This window comes from Pagrus pagrus (assembly GCF_965226575.1).
Source record: "Pagrus pagrus genome assembly, chromosome: 17".
Taxonomy (NCBI): Eukaryota; Metazoa; Chordata; class Actinopteri; order Spariformes; family Sparidae; genus Pagrus; species Pagrus pagrus.
The window spans coordinates 3689322-3711268 of NC_140201.1; the positions used below are offsets into that span (position 1 = coordinate 3689322).

The window sequence follows — 21947 nt, forward strand, 5'->3', positions numbered from 1 at the left end:
GAGATTTGAGATCTTAGCAAAGATAAACGAAAGCTGTTTAATACCAAAAATAGGCTTCAAATGTCAGAACTCGCTTCTCTTATTTACTTTGATTAGATTGTTCCTGATTTTAATTAATGAGTCAGATATTAAAACATTTGTCACATGGTTAAATTTGTGTCTCAACCTTCAGATATTCAACAGTTGGAATAAATATATTTGGGTTTAGCACCAGAAAGCAAAACATCCTTCCACAGATCGATTCAAAATAAAGATGGTTTTGTAAATTAAACAATTAAAAGGTCCAGTGTGTGTGATTCAGGAGGATCTATTTACAAAAATGTAATATAATATACATACTTATGTTGTCTTCATTAGTTTAGAATAAGTCTTTTATATCTACGGAGAAAAAGCAGGTCCTCTTCCACCATGTCGCCAGTTTTCGTGTTTTTTGGCGAGCCATCGTAGGAGAGGCTGAGACGAGGGCTGCTCAGGTGGTTGCAACCTGCAGCGTCACCAGTAGATGGCACTAAATCCTACACACTGGTCCTTTAAGTCCTGACTCAAAACTAATGAAACTGGGAGTGAATCATCGATCCAAAGATTTCACCTTGTTCACAGAAAAACCTGAGATATCTCCTTTTTATTTATTCCATCCTTTTTAAAACCTGGAGCCTACATTACCCACAATTCAACTTAGCCACTGGGTGACATCACTGGTGGTCATTCATCAGATAACATGCAGCTTCCTCTGGAGCACTAAAGGCTTTATACTACTTTTTTTTTGTTTACATATGCAGTAGTACTCTCCAAGACCTGTAAACACACTTTAATGTGTGAAATTAGTGGAGTTATCCTTTAAATGTGATGATTTGCAGCTTTTTCTTGATTTTATGTCCTTGTAACCTAAAATAATCTCTGGTTATCAGACACAACACAGGTCATCTAATAACTTTTGATTCCAAGTTTTACATTTCCTGACATTTTATGGACTAAAAATGTGTAACATAATGGTTTGCTGCAACCCTGAAAGCCGTTTGTTTTATTTTTCTAGTTAAACATTAATTGTTTGATCTAAAATGGCAAGAAAATAGTCAAAATGTGCGTTAGTTTTCCACAAAGGAAATGTAATGTTTTTAAACCATCCAAAACAACAAAGATATTCAGTTTTTCGTGATATAAAACAGAAAAAAAATGCACATCCTCACATTTGTTTTATTTCTTTGAGCTCGACATACAAATGAAATGAAAATAACAGATTTATTCACAGAAGACACACACACACACACACATTTTAGTGGGATTTTTTTTTATTGTTATTATCAATTAAACAGTAGGTTTTCTACAAACGCAAGAATTGATCACCAATAACAAAAGGGTTGCACGTGTGTGAGACCTTTGTTTGGATATTCTTGGAAATAGACATATAAGGGGGATGTAATAAATAAATGTATCATACAATTTGAGGTATGCAGAGTAGCTTTGAGAATACAAATATGCCCATGCCCCCCCACCCGGTGGTTAACACACTCACACACACACACACGCACGCACAACCTCACGCGCGCACACACACACACATACAGTTTTATCAGGGGAGCAATTAACTGAACATGGATTACGACATGTGTATCAGACCTCTGAAGGTTTGAGCAGAAATGAGACATTAAAAATACAACTGAATTTCCACGTGTCATTTACATCCCCCCTCCCCCCCTCCTCCTCTTTTAAAAATTAATGAGATGTCTCCATCGTTAAACCACAGAGCCTTCCTCGTCCCGTCAGGTCACAACACATCCTCCTCCACGACCCACTGAAGCAACGACCGCTGTCGCTGAAAAACACTTGAACAAAGATTTGTTTTTTTCCTTCAGCATGGATAGAAACTGAAACGCTCTTTAAAAAAGGGACAGTTCACCCCAGTTTCTATCTTTATCTCACCGATATGTGAGATATCAGGCTCAACAGAGGTGAAAATGTTGATTTGTAGGTACTTTAGAGTTTGTAACCTTCTGAAATCATCTTGATGACTCATCCTGCACTAATGTTGAGTCCATCAAACGCTCTCTTAACTTTTTGAGACGCTGCCATGGATGTGTAAAACGAAGGTCATCAAGTGTTTCAGAGAACTTTTTAAACCCATTCACTGATTTTGGTGAAACTGGATCAAATATTATGAAGAAAATATTTTCCTTCAGCTGGAAAGAAACAGCTTTGCTTGTCACTAAAGTAGATAACCGCTAACTACTGCTAACAGCCCGTCCTCATCAGAAAAACAACCATAGAGGTCGACTGAAAGCAGTTTACTCCCATATTTAAAGTTCTTGTTCGGTGGCGACCTCTAGTGGCCGTTTTGATTATTATGGCCATAAAGGAGGAAGTAGAATAAAGAGGGAGGATGTCGGGGGATGGATGGATGGAAGGCAGACATCTCTACGGCTGATAACTCCAAAACAATCTAGATGGATAAATAACAATACAGGTAAGAAGAATGTTTTTTTAAAATAATTTTGGGGTGAACTGTCCCTTTAATACTGTAACTTTAGTGCCCTTAAAGTGTGAGCAGGTTGTTTATGAAACACAAAGTCGCTTTTTGCAGATTCATATTCAAGTCAGAGGGCAGCGACACGAACTCATCACTCCTAAAATACCAAATACCAAAAAATTTGACACAATAATCAATAATTTACATTTTCAAATGTTTGAGAAGTCCTCGCTTTGGTGAACGCAGCTCGACAAGAGAAGCTGTGATTGATCAATGTCCCCTTTTTTTTTAAATCAATTAAACAACGACAGGCCGTTTTTTAAATTTCATTACAGGTTTGATATGAACACGTGAGCGGCCGCGACTCGGGTCTGTGAACTCGTCTCCGTGTTGCCGAAGACGCGACCGAAAAGTTTGGTCGAAAAATGAGGTTCAGCAGTCCGAAGAAGAAGAAGAAGAAGACACAGAGAGAGAGAGAGTTACACACACGGGCACACAAATGAAAACAGACGCATGTACATTTACACACATACACGCCGTGACATCATAAGTCAGCACTATGACATCATCAACACTGGCTTCTGACATGCGGTTCGTCTTTTCTCTTTGATTGCATCAGCTCTTTTTGTTCTCGAGAACACAAATGTTTTTCTTTTTTCCTTTTTTTTTTTTTTTAATTCCACTATAAAGTTTGAATATTGAAAATTCCAGGATTATACATTTAAAATTCACAGAGATTTAAAAAAATAAATACATGTTTAAGTAAAAGACAAAAAGAAAAGAAAAAGAAAAAGTCGATTCATGATAAGAGCGTTCGTAATCTGATCAAGGGGGAGTCTTTACACGTATGATCATAAACCATCAACATGAGCACATGTTTCGTAGTAAAAGACTTAAAAATGGCTGGCAGGAAGCTTCGCTCGGTCATCAATCATCATCTGTCTTTATCGAAATACAACTCGGGAGGAGACGCTGACGACCTCGAACAAAAGGCCTCAGACGTCCCTTTAAACCCCCGTGAAGGGTGAATCCAGCCTCGGCGGCCAGAAGGTCCATCTCACAGCCAGAGGAACTAAAAAAAAAATGTACAAAATATGACATCATCATGGCCACCGCTTCTCCCGCGAAAGAAAAAGAAAAAGTTATCATGGTCGTGTGGTGTTTTTTTTTTACATGTTGCACAAAAGTCCCTTTGCTTTGCAGAAATTTTCTTGCATGTTTATGTTTTTTCTCTCGACGCAAGAAGAAGAAGAAAAAACAATAAATAAGAATCCGTGAACACGAGCATGCCTCCCGACACCGACACGCAGGAGAGATGAAAAATGAGAAGCAGACACTGTACAGAGCACAGACACACAAAGATAATTCGGTATAGCCCTTGGTGCGAAGTGTCCATTGTCCCCCCCGCCCCTCCCCCGCCTCGAAACCCGTCTGCCCCCCCTTCCCTTCATATGAGGTGAGCAGCTGAAACTTGCAGGTAACATGTGGCGTCGTAGAAGTACAGGAGGGTCCGCCTGGAAACCCCTCCACTCTCTAAAAGACTCACAAGTTTAAAAACAGTGTTGGAGGGATGTTTGGGCGGTCGGGGTCCATCTTGGCCCCCGTCTGCATGAGCGGTCGAATTACAAACTTGTTTTCTGTGGTAATTATTACGCAAAAAAAGGGGGTCACAGCACAATGTGTCATAGATGATAAAACACCCACGAGAGCCCACTAGAGTTCACTGTACAAAGTAAGGTAAAGGTGGATTTTTTTTTTTTTTACTTTGAAGGCCCGGTCACTCCAGAAAGTGGCAGCAAAGTTAAAATCTGCATGTCTGGCACAAGAAGCTACTCACGGGGCTGCTTGGTGAACTACCGGAGCAAAACGAGCTAACACGCTAGCAAGAAAGGAATTGTACATCAGTTCAGTTTTTACATCTAAGTGTTTAATAAAGAGGGAAACGAGCCAACTCTAACCTCGTTAACTTGGTCGCAAACTAGACAACATAACCATTAACTCCAGCCTCATCCGTCTGTAAATGTTGCCTCTCTTGAGGACTTCGACAGACGAGCTTAAATTACAGCGGACGGTGCAACACGCAGCTAAAAAGCTACGACAGCGTCTGAAAGGCAGCTTCTAGGCCTATTAGTCAAATTCATGGATGTATTAAGGGGAATCTGGATGAAGCGTCAGAGGCGGGGCTCTGTTTTATCTTGTGAGAGTTGCTCAGTGACACATGAAGCCAAAGAAAGTTTGACTTCCTGGGTATTAAAGGACCCAGATCCTGCTAACTTCAGTTTAGCTCTCTGCTAACTTGAAAGGAGATTTAATCGTGCAACTTTCAAAATGTTATCAGACTCTTTGGATCAAATTCTGAAGTGAAACGAGTCATTTTGCTGGAGGAGATCTGTAAGCTCATGGAGAAAAGTATTTCTGGGCCCGTTCCTGGTTGATCGAACTCGTCTCGTCACAGTTCACCACAGCCCCACCGTTAACAAATCCAATGTTTTGCAGATTTTCTGTTGTTCTGAACTGATTTTGCCAGATGATTTACCAGCTGGACGCTGGTGTGACTGGGCCTTTATAGCAGCAGTTTGTGTTGATGCAGGTCTTGTTTTTTTTTTGTTCACTAAATGGTTTTAATTTAACTTTATCTAGCGTGAATTGTCGTTTGATGTTTGCAGAGAATGTTAAACTTTAATTACAGTCCAATCACAACTAGAGTAAAGAAATGACGGGCAGGTCACATGTCCGGCCTTTAAGTTACAAACTGGCCGGCTAAAGGATAAATACCAAGTATACACAAAGTCTTACAGGGCTCAGTAATGTTAATACTAGTATTATTATTATTATTATCATCATCAGGTTAATTTCATACAAAAGCAACTTGTTTGGTTTTAAATACTTTTTATAAATACAAAGACAAGCAAACCCGTCTGTCTCTGCCTCGGCGCTCTCCGTCATCCACAGTGGATTCAAAGACAGATGAATCTCTGTCAGAGCTCTGGAGGACTCAGAGGACAGTGCAATAAAACTCAAGGACAATTCAGCAGACTCAACTCAGCGGGTATCCTTCAATAAAAGTCACAGCGAATACCCAGCAGCCTTTAAACGGCACTCGTATGATATTTTTTGCTCTTTTTAAGTGGACATTTCTGTCTTCCCTTTACAAAGAATGGCTGAATATTCTCTTTTTCAATACACAAAGTGACGAGGAGAGAAAATCAATTGGCTTTACTCACTATGAGATTAATGTCGTCTTCCAACACTTTCTTGTGTTATGAAGGGGAGGGGGGCGTTCGCTGCTCGTTCTCAGGGCAGAGCGCAGCCCTGCGAGGCAGCCGGCCGAGATCAAACCTCTTCCTCACTGCCTCTTCCTGCTCGTCTTCCTTCCAAATCCCTCGACACCTCTCTTTTCCTCTGTCTGCCTCTTCAGCTTCTCTACAAGCTTCAAGCCTTCACCTCTCTACTCTTCATCTCCCTCTCTTTACCTCCCTCTTCCTCTCACACCGTCACCTCGTTCTTACTCCCAGTCCGCAGTCCCTGCACTCCTCCTCCTCCTCCTCCGGGGATGAAGTGCAGCTGTTCGACGGTGTTCTGCCTCTTGTTGGCAAAAGCCATCCGCCGGGCGTTGTGACCTCCGGCCGGGTCCCAGCCACCGTGCATGCCCATGCCGGGCATGCGGTCGGAGCTCCGTTCGCGGTCACGGTCACGGTCGCGGTCGCGGTCACGGTCACGGTCGTGGTCGTGGCCTGGCGTCGGGTGGGAGTTCATCTTGATCATGTGGTGGCGGTCCATGACCGGCGTGACGCAGATGTTCTGCTGCGACTGGGCCTTCTGGTGGTGGCTGAGCCGGCCCATGGTGGGCACCATCCCGCTGCCTCCTCCTCTGTCGCCTCCGATTATCAGACCCATCGCCAGCAGCTGGTCCTCCAGACGGTCAGGTGAGACCAGGAGCCTCTCATGGGACCTGGAACAAGAGACTGGATTATCCTCCCTGATATTAAAGCATCGACAAGAACCAACAAACGTCATGACTGAACTTTATATCTGGCTTTTCAGACAAGATTTCACCTTTGTTGTACTGTTACAAAAGCTCTGTGGAGCTGCAGAGACGCCCCAGCTTACAACTTATATTGTCCAGATGTTTGGGAACAGGCTTGTTTGGTAGACTCCAACAAAAGTCACATCGTTTTTGATATTTTTGTGAAGTGAAATGCAAAAACTACCATTCCTACAGAAGTCTGACTGATATCGTACTATATCTGTCAAAACAATCACAATATAAAATGCATTCAGCCCACAACAACTAAATATTATCTGTGATAAAAGGTTTTAAACTGGACTGATTTAACGTGAGCGAACCTTCACCCTGTCCGAAACTTCAAATCTTAGAGTTTAGTGTTTCATAATGTCAGGAGCAGAACAGTTAAACTGATTCCCCCTTCATGTTATTTTTTTATTTGTCTTCTCAGATCATCTCACATCGTTATGATCTTTTCTCTTCTTCTTTCTCTTCTCATCTGCTCGTTTTATCTCCTCACACCTCTCTCATCTTACCTGCGGAGCGTCTGCGAGTTGGAGCCCCTGCTGGAGTTCATCATGGCTTTGTAGTACTGATGCTGCTGGTTCTTGGACAGGCGGGACAGCGTGTTGCCCTCCCCGAGCGCCAGCAGCTGGTCCTGGGAGCGGACGCGGCGCGGCGGCCTGTCGAAGGAGGAGCTGGTGTAATGCGACTGGGCGGGCAGAGGGTACGGGTTCGGGGTGGAGGCGGGGATTTGGACGCGGTTTGGCCGGGCGCCGTTGAGGGGCAGCGTGCCCCTGGATCCCAGCGTGTACTCGCCTCCCCACGGCAGGTGGTGCTGCGAGGAGTGGAAGGAGGGCGGAGCGTTGTTGGAGCGACGCTTGGAGTTGTAGTAGTTGGAGTACTCGTCCAGTTCTTTCTCTGGTTCAGCAGAAGAGACAGAGAAATGTGCAATATGTTAATAATGACTACAGATTACCTACTTTATTATTATGTCAACTGATTCAACTGATTAATCCTATAAAATATAATCTCATTTGGTTGTTACAGTAGATTTAACTGTAAACTCGCTTATAAATTCAGTGTTTGCTTGCTGATTTAAGTAAACTTCCTCGGTCCTAACTGGGCTCATCGAATGTTTCTTTTCTAAAACCAACAGTTCAGATCACAAAGATATTACATTTACACACTTGAGACATGATTTATGAGATACAAAGCAGAGGAAAGTGAAAGCAAATCCTCAAATATGAGGACGTTGTATTTTTTTTGCTTGATCAAAGAAATCATTAATAAAAAGGTTGTTTTTAAATTTTTCACTATCTAATAAAGGATTTTGTTAAATAACACCGTGACGAGTCAGACGTCATTTGAACCGTCAAGTTTGAATTTTTTGTCAATGTTGAAAGATGAAAGCTGATGAAGGTCATGTGGAAAACTAAACAGAGACTCGTGGAGCTAAAAGGACTTTAAAGTTAAGTTGTTTTCTAAAACTGTCCGAGGTCAAGATGGAAATATAAACTTCAAAATGTAAGATAAAGGACAGAAAAATACACAGATACAGAAGCAAAATGACGCAGAAGAGAAGGACAATGTCAAGGACAACCAAAAGAAAGAAATGTGTCAAAGGGAGAGGCGTAAAAATAAAACTAAGATGTGGAAAAATGATGCACAACGAGAGGTGAAATGAAGGTGATGTAGTCAGAGGAGGACAGACGGTGAAGACGGAGGGATAAAAGACACGTACGCTGTATATTACATGAGGGAGAGGGTAAAAGAGACGTCCAAGGCCAAACAGAAGACCAAAGAGTAGACTGTAATGGAGGTTAGATGGACAGGTAAAGGTACGGTTTCAACAGTGATGAGAGCAGAGTGAGATCGGTGGAGATAAATGACATGAATCTGAAGAAACTGGGACAAAGAAGAAAAGAGCTGGAGCGGGAAGGAGACGTGGATGGAGCAGTTAGTGCTTCATTAATAGTGAAATGCAGCGTTTCTGCTCTATAGCCTGAGACCGCTTTAATCTTCAAAGCATTTCCATGGAAGCAGCTCCCCAAGAGCCAATTTAAACCTGACCTTTACCCGGCCACCTCTCTGCCTCGTCCTCCCCGCTCTCCATCCGTCAGCCCTCCTTTCTCCTCTGCTTCTGTTTGTTCCTTTGTCTTCTTTCACCTCCTTTGGTTTCTTTTATTTCCTCCTCCTGTCCTCTTTGCTCTCGAGGTTTTCTCTGTCTTTTTTTTGACCACCATCTTTCCCTCCCCTCTCTGTTTGTCTCATGTCCTCTCTCCCTTCCTCCCGGTCTTCCTCTCTGTTTACTCCCTTCCTGTAAGGCCAAATTATCTCGAGGTTTCTCCCTGGCTGCTGACCGCAGACAAAGAAGCCTTTATCAGTGTCCTTTCTGCAGCGCCGTACGGGGGGAAACACATCAAAAGGACCAGGTTTCATACAATGGCTGCTGAGAGGCAGGAGACCCTCTCTTTGTGACACAATGACAACATTTTGAGTTTTCTTTTGAAGAGGCGTTCCACTAAAAAACCCACATTGAGGGTGTTTTCACTAGTTTCATAATCAGACAGGTAAAAACACGGCTTTGCTTTCAGCGGCACTGATTGATTCAAAGGTGATTCAGCCTGTTTCTGGCTAACGGAGGGTTTTTAAATGTTGCTACTGAGGTGATCAGGGCCCGATGCTCTACTCTGGGAAATAACATCACCTGGTGCAGCAGCGAGACAACAAAACTGGTCACATTGCTAAAATCGCACGTTTTTGGACAGTCTCAGAAGTAAACGTGATCAATCAAAGAAGAGAGCTCGAGAGAGACGATCACGTTACAGACATTGAAAAGGCGAGGAAATACTCACGCTGTTCAACCATTAAACAAGCGTATCAGCTGAAACATACCAGCATGTTTATTATTATTGTAATTAATATCAATATTACTTTGCAGCCTCTCTCAATGTCTGCAGAAAGTCTGTCGAAAACGCTCGATGAACTCTGGATCTGAGCGACTTCACAGCTCTGCACTCGAATAGAAGTCACAATTTCGGAGCAGAGGGAGAAAAACTGCAGCAGACGTTGCGGTCCAACACTGTTTGAATCGTCGGTAGTGCAGCGCTGAAACACCACGACAACAAGCACCTTAACTCTGGAGCCGGGCTCAGATCCTGTTCGGCAAAACTGAAACTGAAGCGAGCATCTAGTGTGTTGAAATGTTAAAATGCAAAATGTTACTGGGATCGCACGTTCCTTTAATTTACTGAATTCCTGCACAAAGTGTTCCTCTGCCCACCGTGATAAGATTAAGAAATGCATAATAATCAGGAATTTGACGTATTTAAAGATGATTTTATCTCACAAAACAGCAAGAACATTATATTTTTTGTAAATTATTATATAGTATAGTACTACTATACTGTGCTGGTCGCACAGAAACGTATGTGTCTATAAATGCATTTGTTCAGTCGCTTGATGTACTGCAACACTGTGCAGGAGAGAAAGTGAGAGAGGCACAACAAAAGACACAAACGTGGCTGTGAAGAGAAGAAATAAAGTGATGTAGAAAACAAAGAGGTGGATGAAGGGAGGAGCTTCCTTTAAACAATGACACGGTCAGCGTTGATGATCTGAACAATGAAAGAAGCTTCGGTACGTCTGCGATTAATACGACAGAAACGCCGTTTCATGACGAAAATGATGAAGATGAAGGCGAGTGGTGACCTCTGAACGTCTGATGTGTGACGACTGAAAGCTTTTTCTGCGCGGCGTCGTCGTCTATCGAAGTGTTTTCTGCCTCTGATTGAATTGAAATAATAAAGAGCCTCATCTGGACTCTCACCTCATTACTGCCTCCACTTCCACGTACAGCCACGTGCACACACACACACACACACACACACACACACACACACACACGATCCCCCATGTAGTAACCATCCATCACTCAGCCTGCAGAGGCGACTCCCCTCCCCCTGCAGTCTTCGGCAATCGCAGGGCGAGAGAGGTAAAGACAGACAGAGAGGGAGAGAGAGAGAGAGAGCCACTGCCTCTCAAACGTCTTTTCTTCCCCGTCGAAGGCAGCCAGGCCCCTGCAGACCAGCAGCCAACGCCCCTCCCCCCTATCTCACCATCTCTCCCCCTCCAATCCTTTCTTCCTTTCTTTCACTGCCTCTCCCTTCATTCCTCACCGTCTGCTCAGTCGACCTCTCTGCATCTTTATCTTCCACAATATCTCTTTTTTTTTTCCTCTTCCTGCTGTATCCTTATTTGCCCAATCAGCTCTTTCTCCCTGTGATCCTTCTCCTCTGGTCATCCAACCTCTTACTCTTTCATTTCTATCCCCCTTTTCTTCTTCCTCTCCTTTTTTACATCTTTGCTCATCTTTAACCCTTTACCTCCATCCTCTCATCATCCATCTCTTCCTCCACCCTCGTTATTCTCCCAGTCTTTGCTTCGATCGCTTCCTTCACGTGCCCCCTTTTTTTCAGTTTCAGTTTGTTTACTTGACTGTTATGGCTGTTTAGCAGAAACAGTTTACACATTCAGACGACACTGAGATGTTTATTTGGCTTCGCGGCTGAGTTACAAGTCTCCTGGCGGCCATGCCTGCCTGCCTGCTGCCATAATGGAGGTTCACTTGAGAAAATCCACCGTGTGAAAGTCAAAAACTAACCGGGACACACACAGAGAAATATACCTGGAATAGAAAGTCATGCGGTGGGAGTGGGCCAGTTTTACTTGAGAGTAACTGGCTCATGGTTGAGTTGGCAGAGAAGTGGGTGTTGTATGTATTATTGGTCAGTAGAGGCAATATGTTAATAATAAAACAACCACTTGGCACCACGTTGCCTAACTAAATCATGATGGCCAAGCTTTTGGCAATAACATGCGACAAACGAACCATTTCCAGCCACTTGTCGGAAAGCGTTAGATAAACATCAGGTGTGAACGACATCACAGTGAGGGTTCGCTGACCGGACGCGGTGGAGAACCAGATCACACGCTGACGCTGAATATTTTGGACATAAAGGTCAGTTTGACCAGTCAGGAGGAGCTCAGCCTTTAAGAAACAGTTGGATGATGTCTAAAAAAAAATATGACGACAACATGTTGATGTCATCAGGGCTGTACTGGGGTTTGAGGGCTGGATTTAAACGTTTCAGACTCACATCGATTAATATAAATCTCGAGATCGATGTTTTTAACATGTGCTTTTTCTTGCGGATGTGTGACGAGGTCAGAAAATGAACAACTGCCAAGCACCAACTGTGGGTGTATTTTCTGTTTGGTGAGTAACTGTTTGAAAACTATGATGAGAGTCTCTGATTCTGTCGGTTCGGGTCGGGCTCTCTCACACAGAACAGGGACTTCATGGTGCAGCTCTCTAACTCAGAAATCTAGATGTGAATGGCCAGTTTCTATTTCTTGTTCTTTCAATTTAATATGCTCTCCAGTTCGTCTTTAGGAGCAGCCGTTGTTGTCGCTTCTCTCGCTGGTCGTCACATCTGGACCTCACCTGTAGCTGCCAATAGTTTCGTTTAACCGCTGTGTGTTTGCCCACAAGAGCATAGCTCGTCGTCGGAAGGTAAACTTTGACTCGAGTTCAGTATTAAAGTCCGGATATCTAAAATGTGTCTCCTGTGAGTTCTGAAACTTTAAGGAAGTGCACGTTAAATATTGGAGTAAGCCTTTAAAAGCTCCTCGCTACCTGAAAGCGCTCACTCTCTCACGTTTTCATTTTTGCTTCCCCCCCCCCCGGACTCACCCAGCCTCTTCAGGGAGCTGTAGCGGCTGATCTCAGGTTTCATGGCCAACTCGTAGGACGGCGGCAGCTGGGCCAGGTTGTGGAAGGAGTGGGAGAATGAAGGGTGGCTGCTGTTGTGTCTCATGCCGCTTCCCATGATGCTGCTGCCACCGACCCCGCTGGGACCTTTACCGCTGCTTGAAAGCAGGGTGGGTCCAGAGGAGAGCTGGGGGGTGTTGTTCATACGGGCGCCACGCTCTGGAGAGGAAAATAAAGACGGAGAAAAAAAGGAAGAGAAGAAGAAGAAGAAGAAGACGACACTAGCTGGTTAATAATCAGTAAACACAGGAAGTGTGTCCGAGCTCCATGGCGACCATCTATAAATACAACTCTGTACTGTTCATCTGAGGCTCAAACACACAATCATATCAGCCACATAGAAATACACAGAAATACACTGATAGCACCAGGGAGGGAATCTACATACACACACAGTCACATTTATGCAAAGTGCAAAAAGCAGCACATCGATCGATACACATAAAAAATGATTTGTCTTATGTAAGATTAGCAGTATGGGGGAGGGGCAGGGGTGTCTGTTTTGCAACATGTATACTCATATCGGTTACATCACACGGTACGAGAGTACATTCATATCGTCCGAACAGCAAACAGACAGCACTGCTGGCGACCCAACATGTAGGTGCACGCGGCTGTGACCTCACATGTGTAGGTTCTGGGACAACGAGCTCACATCCATGTGTAGTCCAACACATGCTGGAACCACTGAGGAGTTAAACTTTATTAACTGCTGCAGCAGATACATAAAAAAATGTGAGAAAGTAAAAATATAAAGCGGCAATAAAAATGTTACGTAACTGTGGGAAAATTGGCCACTTGCTGTTGTTTCCTGTCTTTGAGACGGACACAATCGATGTCGAGTCCATTCAGGGTGGTAATGGTTATGGGCCGCGATCTTGTTAAGATTATTGCTGGACATATCTGGTCATTGACCATCGACAGTAATGGGCAATAATGGCCAATAATGTCTCTGTTAAGCGTCACCCAGGGAACACACACCACATCGACTTCTGTACCGTGCATGTTACACACACGGTGGGGAGAAGGAAAGAAAAAAAAAAACAATGCCAGCTCTGAGATCATGTGGTTTATAAAACAAGAGGAAGGCTGAGGACGATAAAAGTAACACACATTGAGCTGGAAGTGCTGTTTTCAGTGCCATCATACAGAATTAGCTCAGTCATTGCCGAGAGTGTGAGGTAATTGATTTTTTTTTTTTTTTTGGACCACCTACGACGGCTGACAGGGAGGTTTGGATAATGGTGTCATAGAAAAGTGAACTTTGTTCGATGTGTGCAGAGTATCTGACTCAGAGAGCTGAAGTGTGCTGTTCTTGTATCCTCCCAGGAGGCCGTTAACCTTATCTAACGCAGGAAGAGAGAGGACACAGCCGAAGACGACTCAGGGAGGAAGCAGCGATTAAAAGGTTTCAGATCTCACCTTCAGAGCCGAAAACCTGCAGGAGTGGACGAGAATCGTGACTACGAAAATAATGTAGAAAAACATCACAAGATATTTTTGAACGCGTGTAACTGCACAGCTGACGATCTTCGCTTGCAGCACACAATTCAAACTAAGCATTTAGTTTAATCTGTACTCCAACTTGATTTTTATTCCTCACTGTTGCCTTCTTGTGTAATTTGTCCCCCGCGGGACACATGTGGGCGTAATGTCTCGGAGTAAGATGCACCGAGAACAATTTAAAAAGTTCAGTGAAAATCATGCTTGTAACCCTTTTTTTCCACAGCAACTAGGACTGCATGATAACACTATAACAAATATCATATTGTGATTGTTGTGACATTATCCAGGATTCTCCGTCAGCCATGTTAGAGGCACCAAATTAGCCTTCATGGACGATTATTTGACTCATCATGGGAGGTCCAACCTTTTCCTCTGAGATGAATCACTTGTGCTAGCATTGCTTTTTTTCCTGTTTTCTTGGTGCAAAGCCTGGGAAAACACACTCAGGTAAGTGCAGTGACCTCGCTTAAGCCAAGACCTCTGGTAATCAGCTGTAAGCACAGTTGCAGATCACTGCTACACAGAAAGAGAAGAAGAAGAAGAAGCACATTTGGAAGCAGGCTAGTGGTGGTGGTGGTGGTGGTGGGTGGAGGGGGGGCAGACAGGCTTGCATTAAGCAGAGGGCAGGCCAGACAACTTTTAGCTCACGCTCTTATGAAAGATGTGTCACTCTCAACACAACCCTGTGCGTCATGATAAACATCCGTAGGTGTTGCGTTTCCATTATTTGCCACAGAGTAGTGCTGAGAATGGCACAGCTGCTGTAAGAGCGCCAGGACAACAGGCCGTCATACCGACAACAAGACAGACAGACAAGTGTGGTAGTGAGGCCGCGAATCCGGCCGGCGGCTCGTGGGCCGCCTGCGCTGGACTTGTGCTGCTGACCACGAGGCTTACCGATGGTAGCAGAGTGTTTGGGGCTGGAAGCAGACCCCTGCTGGTTAAAATGGTGGTGCAAGTTCCCAGCTGCAAAGAGAGCAGAGCCGACAAACTGATGGACAACCACTCCAGAGACACAGAGCCATGTGTCGAGTAAGCATTTGTGTCAATGGTGAGAGAGAGAGAGAGGACAGAGAGGGACAGAAAGATAGAGACAGGAGAGGGAGAGACAGTCCCTCCAGGAAATGGCTTCTTTTTCTTTAATTTTACTTTATTTCCTTAATTAATTCGGTCAAATCACAGATCAACATAACGCAGGACGTCTTTTCATGTCTTCAACAGCTCCAGAGAGGGAGCAGGTGAAGGACAACAGGAGGTAGCTTCAGCTTTATTCTCCATTAGAAGTTTAAAAGCGGATTCAGAGAAGTTTAACGTTCACAAGTCAGACAAAAAGGATGAAATTCACCCCCGACTGCACTGCAAAGCAACAGTTCCTCACAAAAACATGACATTTGTGGGATCTCTTCAGTTATATTGAAGCACGTTTTTCCTCGAGTTGAATTTCTTCATGTTTAAACCCAAAAAAACAAACACGAAACAACTCAGCAAAATCCTGGAGAGACTGAAAGCAGAGAGCTTGTTATGTGAGAGACAGTGGCAGAGCGACAGGACAGCAGTGAGAGAGACAGAGCAGTAAAGAGAGAAGTGTGTGTGATTGTTGTGTGTTTCGTCTGTAATTGTGTGAATTGTTGCAATACAAGAAAAACAAACACGTTCAGCAGTACTCTGATATCCACCACTCGCTCTGCACAACCTGCTTTTTTCTGCAAACCAGAGAAACGCGATCGTTCCGACTGTAATCTGCTAACGAGAGCGACGTGTGTGTCATCAGAGACGACACAAAGCAGCGGCGGGCTGTCTGAGGTGCATCAGGACGAGAAAACAAAAGATTAAATACAGGTTGGTAGAGTTGTCTTTGGCTGCTAACGGCTAACTAGCTCACAATGTCAAAGAAAAGTCACGTTTGTTTCGTAGCTCTTGTGTTGAGCAGTGATAGTAACTGTTGTAAGACACGCTCTGCTGTAGTAAGTGCTGGGTTCAGCTTCTCACTTGATAAGCAATATTTATCTATACATAAATATGTACAACATACAAAAATCCCTTTCATCCCGTCCTCTGGTGGTGCATGATGAGTCAACAATACATTACGTCAACACAGCATCAGCATGATAGAGTGAGGAGCATCTGGGTATTTCTAAATACCCTGGTATACCTCGATAGCGCCCAAGCAAGTACTTGTGTAGGCACAGAACATCAAATAAATGAGGTATTTCCTTCCTCACACAGAATAAATAACGGTGAATCCACATTATAAACAAATAAAAGGATTTTGAGCTGTTGTTTCTGCAGATTGGCTTCATTTTAAAACAAAAACCCTCTGTGATTATCCTTTTGTATCTCTAAATAGCAGCGTCTGGCAACTCCTCAGTCACAACGAATGAATTCCTGCTGAAGTGTGATGTGTGTTATTGATACCGAGATTGAACTGAGATCTGAGTAAAAGCAGCAACAATTACCGTCCGTGTCACCGGGGACGGGGTTTGATTCAAATGTTCGCTGCTCCTGAATACGACGGCATCGTTTCATGTTTCTCACCCTGATGAACGTGTGATTACTACGATGTGTTTCTGACACGCCACTTACTGCGGTTGTCTTTGCTCTGCAGGATGGGCGTGTAGAGGTTTTTAGACGTCCGTCCGTCTGAGGTGGTGGTGGACAACACTGTGGTGTTGTTCCTCTCCCCCTGCTGCACCGGGCTCGACTGGTGACGCAAGATATCCACCAGTGATCTGACACAGCAAGAGGGTGGATGGAGGGATGAGAGCGGGGAGGGAAAAAAGGAGAGGGTGAGGAGGAAGACAAAAGGTCAGACAGAGACAGAGAGACGGAGGTGAGGAGGACGGATGGAGGGAAAAGAAGAGGAAACTAAATTGTTGTTGTCTTTTCGCTTATTAATCCATCAGAGACAGAAACAGAAAGTCTCTGGCTTGTGAGGACATCACGTTGGGCTTTGGGAAACACTTTACATCATTTTCCTGACATTTTATAGACCCAGCAACTCGTCGATTGATCAACACTCGCTGGTGTTGTCTCGTGGTCTCACCTGGGCATGTTGATGTCCCTGTTGCGAGGTCGGCGCGCCACCTTGCTGAAGGCAATCCTGACGCCCACTGCGACCACCAGAGTGAAGGAGATCACCCCTCCGATCACGTACGCCGTGCTGAAGTCAGAGGAAAAAACAAATTCACTCGTTCAGCACGAGAGCAGAAGACATCAAGCAGCAATCAAAACATGTTTCAATTTCTGGTAAGTAACCTGCTGTTCTGCTGCTGGAGCGTCTCGAAGTCCGGGTCAGGCTTGTTCCCCACGGGCACGGTGACGGGCACCTGCGGGTCGGCCCACACGGGGGAGTGGTAGTTGTTGCAGGACTCCTGGTCCAGCCGGTTCCTCTGGTGCTCGCAGCAGAAGCGGTAGTGGCAGGTGCCGCAGCAGTAGATGTAGCTGCCCTTGGAGCAGTTGAACGTGCTGTCGAAGTGCCCCATCACGTCGTAGTAACCCCTGTGGATCCAAGTCACAGTCAGCTCTGGTGTTAAAGAGGGTTCTGGATCTGGATATGTTAACAGGATAAAACAACGGTCTGATCTTTCCCTCCTTCCTTTGAGTCGGCTGCAAATCAGCCACCAGACTCCCTTAAGAAACCACAGTTTTGTGGGTTGATGAGTTCAAGGAACTTTATAAACTTTGAGAAACGATCTCTCATTATTTGTCCCCTCTTCAGCACGTTATTGTTTTTCCTTTCTGTCCTGGTTTGCTGCAGAACCGGCGTGTAGGCCACTCTGTGTCTAGATAAAATATATGCTTCGTTCACAGCAGATCAGCCGCACACACAGTTATTTCTTGCTGTTTGTCATTCACTTTCCACCCACTTTGATTTTCTTTCAAGCAGTTCTGCAACTTTTGGCACATTCATGGCACAAAATATACATTTAATCAGTAACGAGAGTCGTGTTTCTTTCAGCTTTCTCGCCTGCTCACTCTCAACAATCTGTATTTCAGCCTTACGTAGCTGAAAACAATCAATGTTATGGTGCGTAAAGATGCCAGCTACCTACGATCCGAACACACTACGAGCCAGACTACCTCCAGATGTGATCAGGGGCAGATCCGATCACTTTCTGTTCTTGAGGCATTTAAATACATTTTTCTTTTCACAGATAAGTGTGTGTGAAACATTCAGGATTCTCTTACATCTTTAAAATCTGGACACACTGAGGGGTAAAACATTCAGAGACGTTTAAACCTCATTGATCCGATGTCGACTAACATGCGAGTCCTTCCTGGAGCGAATGCACATTTTTTTCATGGCCATTTCTGATCCAGGCCCCATTACTATCTGACCTTGATGGCCTCTACATTACCGTAGCGCAGATATGCCTCCATAAGGCTCTAAAGCACTTAACAGGACCTTGACAGGATTCATTTTAAGTGTGGCTGGCACCAGCGGGAATGGACTCATGACTCATGGCAGTGTCATTCATGCTAATGCTCCCAGACTGAGGCAGCAGCCTTGTGTTTCATTCAGCCGGGGTGTCGTGTGTCATTGCGGGAGCCCTCTGAGCACCTCAGACCGAGCAGCTAAACGCTCGACATCACCAAGGCCATTCCTCCAACAGGAAGAAACGAACCATCAACACTACAACTGGATGAAGAGCCAATGGCAGCCAGAGATGTGATGTAATCGTGCAGACAGAAATGACATTAAGGGAAACGTCACATTTACAGAAACACAACAGGAGCTTTATGTAAGTTGTTGCTGGTGTCCTGTTGGTGCTGCATTGGATCGTAGCTGCCGTTGATAGATGCAGTGTGGAGCTCGCCAGCACACAACTGATGTAGAGCTGATTACATGTTGCCTAGCAACAGCAAGACGCCTCTCAGTGCAAAATATAAGCTTCAGTGGGATCGAGATCAGAGCTGCAGGAGGAGAAGCATCATGATGCGATCAACACATTACACAGATGGAAATGAATGTGTGCTATCGAGGAGACGAAGCCTCCTGCTGACTTTAGGCTCATCGTTTCTGGTTGCTGCAGATTTATTTTAACCAAACAGTTGTTTTTAAAGGGAGCAGAACTGTTCTGAACTGTTGTTGTTTCTTCTGCCAGAACGCTGATCCTCTACAGGAGGAGTCACGACTCTCAAATCTACAAGTCAATTTGACTTTAATTTCAAGGTTGTGTTTCGAGTCAAGTGACAAAAAAATATTTGGATGACGATGTTTTGATACCTCGAAACGACAGAGGTTTGTTACAACAACAGCTCGACTTTATCCAGCGGACACATTCAAATAATAGTCACCAAAAATAAAGATTTCAGAGTTCAAGAAAAATTTCTACCCTTTTGGAGATTCGACACTAAACAACAAAAGATAAAAATAAAGTTCGGTTTCTAAAATCTGTCAAAATAATAAAGGATCTCGTGAAATGTTATCAGTTCTCTTCAGTTCAGTTTATAAAATACAAAATCAAACACCAACACAGGAAACAGTTCGGTACCTGCACACGTCCACGTCCACCAGCTGTCTGGGAGGTGGCGCCACCTGCGCGGCTCCCAGCGGAGGCTTCAGGGCGTCGGCCGTCATGTTCCTCGGTAACATGGTCTGAGGGAGGGGCTTCGGAGGGAGCTCGGCCACGACTGGTGGATCGTCTCCGTCCTCCACCTCGGCCGCTTTCGGCGCCACTTTTGGTCCGGCAGGCGGCGGCGGCGGCTTGTAGCCGGTCAGGAGGAACAAGGTGGTGCTCCGTTTACCAGCTGAGGCGGAGCTGGTCAGAGTCCTGCCGTCGCCATCGACGGCGCGTCGCTCCCTGGTGATGGTCAGCGTGGAAACAGCCAGGCAGCAGGAAAGCAGGAGAACGAAGGACGAGCGAAACATCCCTTTTGAAAGTGTTGGTTTCATTGTTTTATCACAAAGTTCTGGAGCCGTTGTTTAAAAAAAAAATGTCACATCAACAGCTCCTCATGCACCGTGAATTATCAGCGTCCTCTTCCAAGATGGCGGCTTCTTGACTTATAAAAACCTTTTGTATGAAAAGCTCTGCCTGCAGTCTGCTCTGTACACACTATACAGGGTTTCTCTCGGCGTTCAAGCGATGTATCATGAATGTGTTTGGCATTTCACTCGTTCATCTGAATGTAAACATTTCTCTCCGAGTACAAATCCTTCCTTTAAGCAGCTTTTGTAAACATTGAGGTCTTTTCAGAGTTTTTAGGCCCTGTACAAACTGCCTGTGAAATGGCTGCAGTACTGAATAACCAATTCAAATGAAAACGCTTAGAAATATAGAAGAATGCGGTTTGTTTTTATGGCAGCAGGTGTCGGATATTTAATTTTGGTCTGTCGGTTTACAGTCCGCTGGCCAAAATTAAAAAGTTGTCATAACAGGCAGTCATTTTTTTTACATTTTCTGTAAACAAAATGAGTGTAAACTCTATGAATATAAGCACCCCTCCAAAATAAGAGTCTTATATCTCCTACTGAAGAGTTTTCTGGGCGTCGTTTATGGCACGAACGTTACGATTCATGTAAGAAACTGATGGAAAATGTCGTCTGTAAACATTTAGCGCTGCATGTAAACTTTTATTTTCAACGTTTTGATGAGCAGATGTTGGAAGTATTTCTTGTTTGGCACTTCTGTTGTCCTGCGTGGAGAACTGATGTACATGGAAAAAATAACGTTTGCTTAAGTCAAATCAAATATATTCGAGCTCTGAGCGTCTCGTGTCTGTAAACAGCGCTGGCAGCTTGAGAGATCTCAGCTTTGTTTAGTGAACAAACTGAGAGGAAGTCGGTCTGAAGTTTGGCACGAGCTGCGAGTCAAAATTCAGATTCCCTCCACGTCACGCTCACAACGTGCCAATAAACAAGCTCTTCCTCTCAAACGGTTTGGAGGAAGAGGATCAGTAAAGGTCAATATGCTTGAAGTTTTGGTTTAACTTACAGTAGAACAGTGAGTTTGTGGACAGTGAGTTTGACTTATAAAGCGTTAAGCAGCATCAAATCTATAAGAAAAGTCCTTCAGCGGCTGCGAGAGGACGGAGATCGGTTCATAAACGAGCGTGTAAAGGCATTCACAGAAGAGTGATCAACAGCAAGAAACCACGGAAAGAAAAGACCGTTTTAAAAAAGGTGAGGATCTATGTGCGTTCGATACCCTTGTGTGAGTGTCTTTGCTCTGAATTTAGCTTGGCCCAACAGAAGAGAACGAAGGAGGGCTTGGGCCCGGTTCTAGCAGGGCAGCGAGGTTCTGCCCACAGAACAGACATGAAAATGTCCGGATTCATCCGTCAAACGCAGAGGAACACGGGACGACGACGACGACCACGGGAACTCGACGCGGTTCACGTTCACTGCCACGCTTGACACCGCGGGTCACAGAGTTAGAGCGACGTAGAAAGACGCAGGTAGAAAAGGTCCGGACTTACAAAGAGAGTTCTGTCATCCAAATGTATGAAATGTAGGGTTCTTCTCAACTTCTTCATCGACTCCCTGAATGTGTGTGTGCACTGATGTGTTTGAGGACTTGGATGTAAAAGGTATTTCTCTATGGCTGGTGTTCAGTATGGCTTCACTTGGGTTGTTCTTGTTGTTGTTTTGTTGTTTACAAACTTGATCTCCTTCCACAGAAAGTGTAAATACAGTGAAAGGTTTTAAATTGCATGTTTCGTCATAGAATAAAAGGAAGAATGCAAAAAAAGGTCGAAGAGGTCACTGGGATCAGATAAAGGGGAGCTTCAGGTGGTTCGGCGTGGCGTGATCGAGCGCCACGTGTGGAAGAAACAGAAGACGACAAAGAGCGAGAGGCCTCTCTCGTATAAGCAACTGGAAGAAGGAGATAGGCAAAGTGTCAACAGTGTTTCACAGCGCAGGCCGAGACGGCGGTATATCTCTAAGCCTTTGAGATAGCAGCAGCAGCAGCGGCGGCAGCAGCGGTGGTGGTAGCGGTGCCTATAATTATCAGGTTAGACGCGGCTCGTGTTGCCTGTCAGTCAAACGCCGTCCTGCCGAAGCCTTAGAGTGTTCAGACGGCGTCGGAGCGCGGCGGCGAGTTATCACTGCTTAACACACGAGCGAACCATCAGCTGGAGGATCTGTTTGTAAAGCACTTTGAACCAATAATGCACTGATCGTCGTCCTT

The 21947-nt window shown here is 44.6% G+C and overlaps 1 protein-coding gene across 2 annotated transcripts; it reads right to left on the reverse strand.

Moving 5' to 3' along the window:
• Positions 1 to 1176: 1176 nt before the first annotated feature.
• Positions 1177 to 21941, reverse strand: LOC311273103 (protein shisa-7-like). 2 transcript variants are annotated; one of them, XM_084379986.1, is made up of 8 exons: positions 19308 to 21941; positions 17068 to 17310; positions 16856 to 16972; positions 16396 to 16541; positions 14710 to 14778; positions 12229 to 12465; positions 7007 to 7391; positions 1177 to 6416 (listed from the first exon to the last, which is right to left on the reverse strand). In XM_084379986.1, the coding sequence occupies exons 1-8, from the start codon at positions 19706 to 19708 to the stop codon at positions 5951 to 5953; spliced, it is 2064 nt and encodes a 687-aa protein (XP_084236112.1). In that variant the 5' UTR covers positions 19709 to 21941; the 3' UTR covers positions 1177 to 5950. The 2 variants fall into 2 exon arrangements, with proteins under 2 accessions (XP_084236112.1, XP_084236113.1); XM_084379987.1 differs by lacking the exon at positions 14710 to 14778.
• Positions 21942 to 21947: the final 6 nt, after the last annotated feature.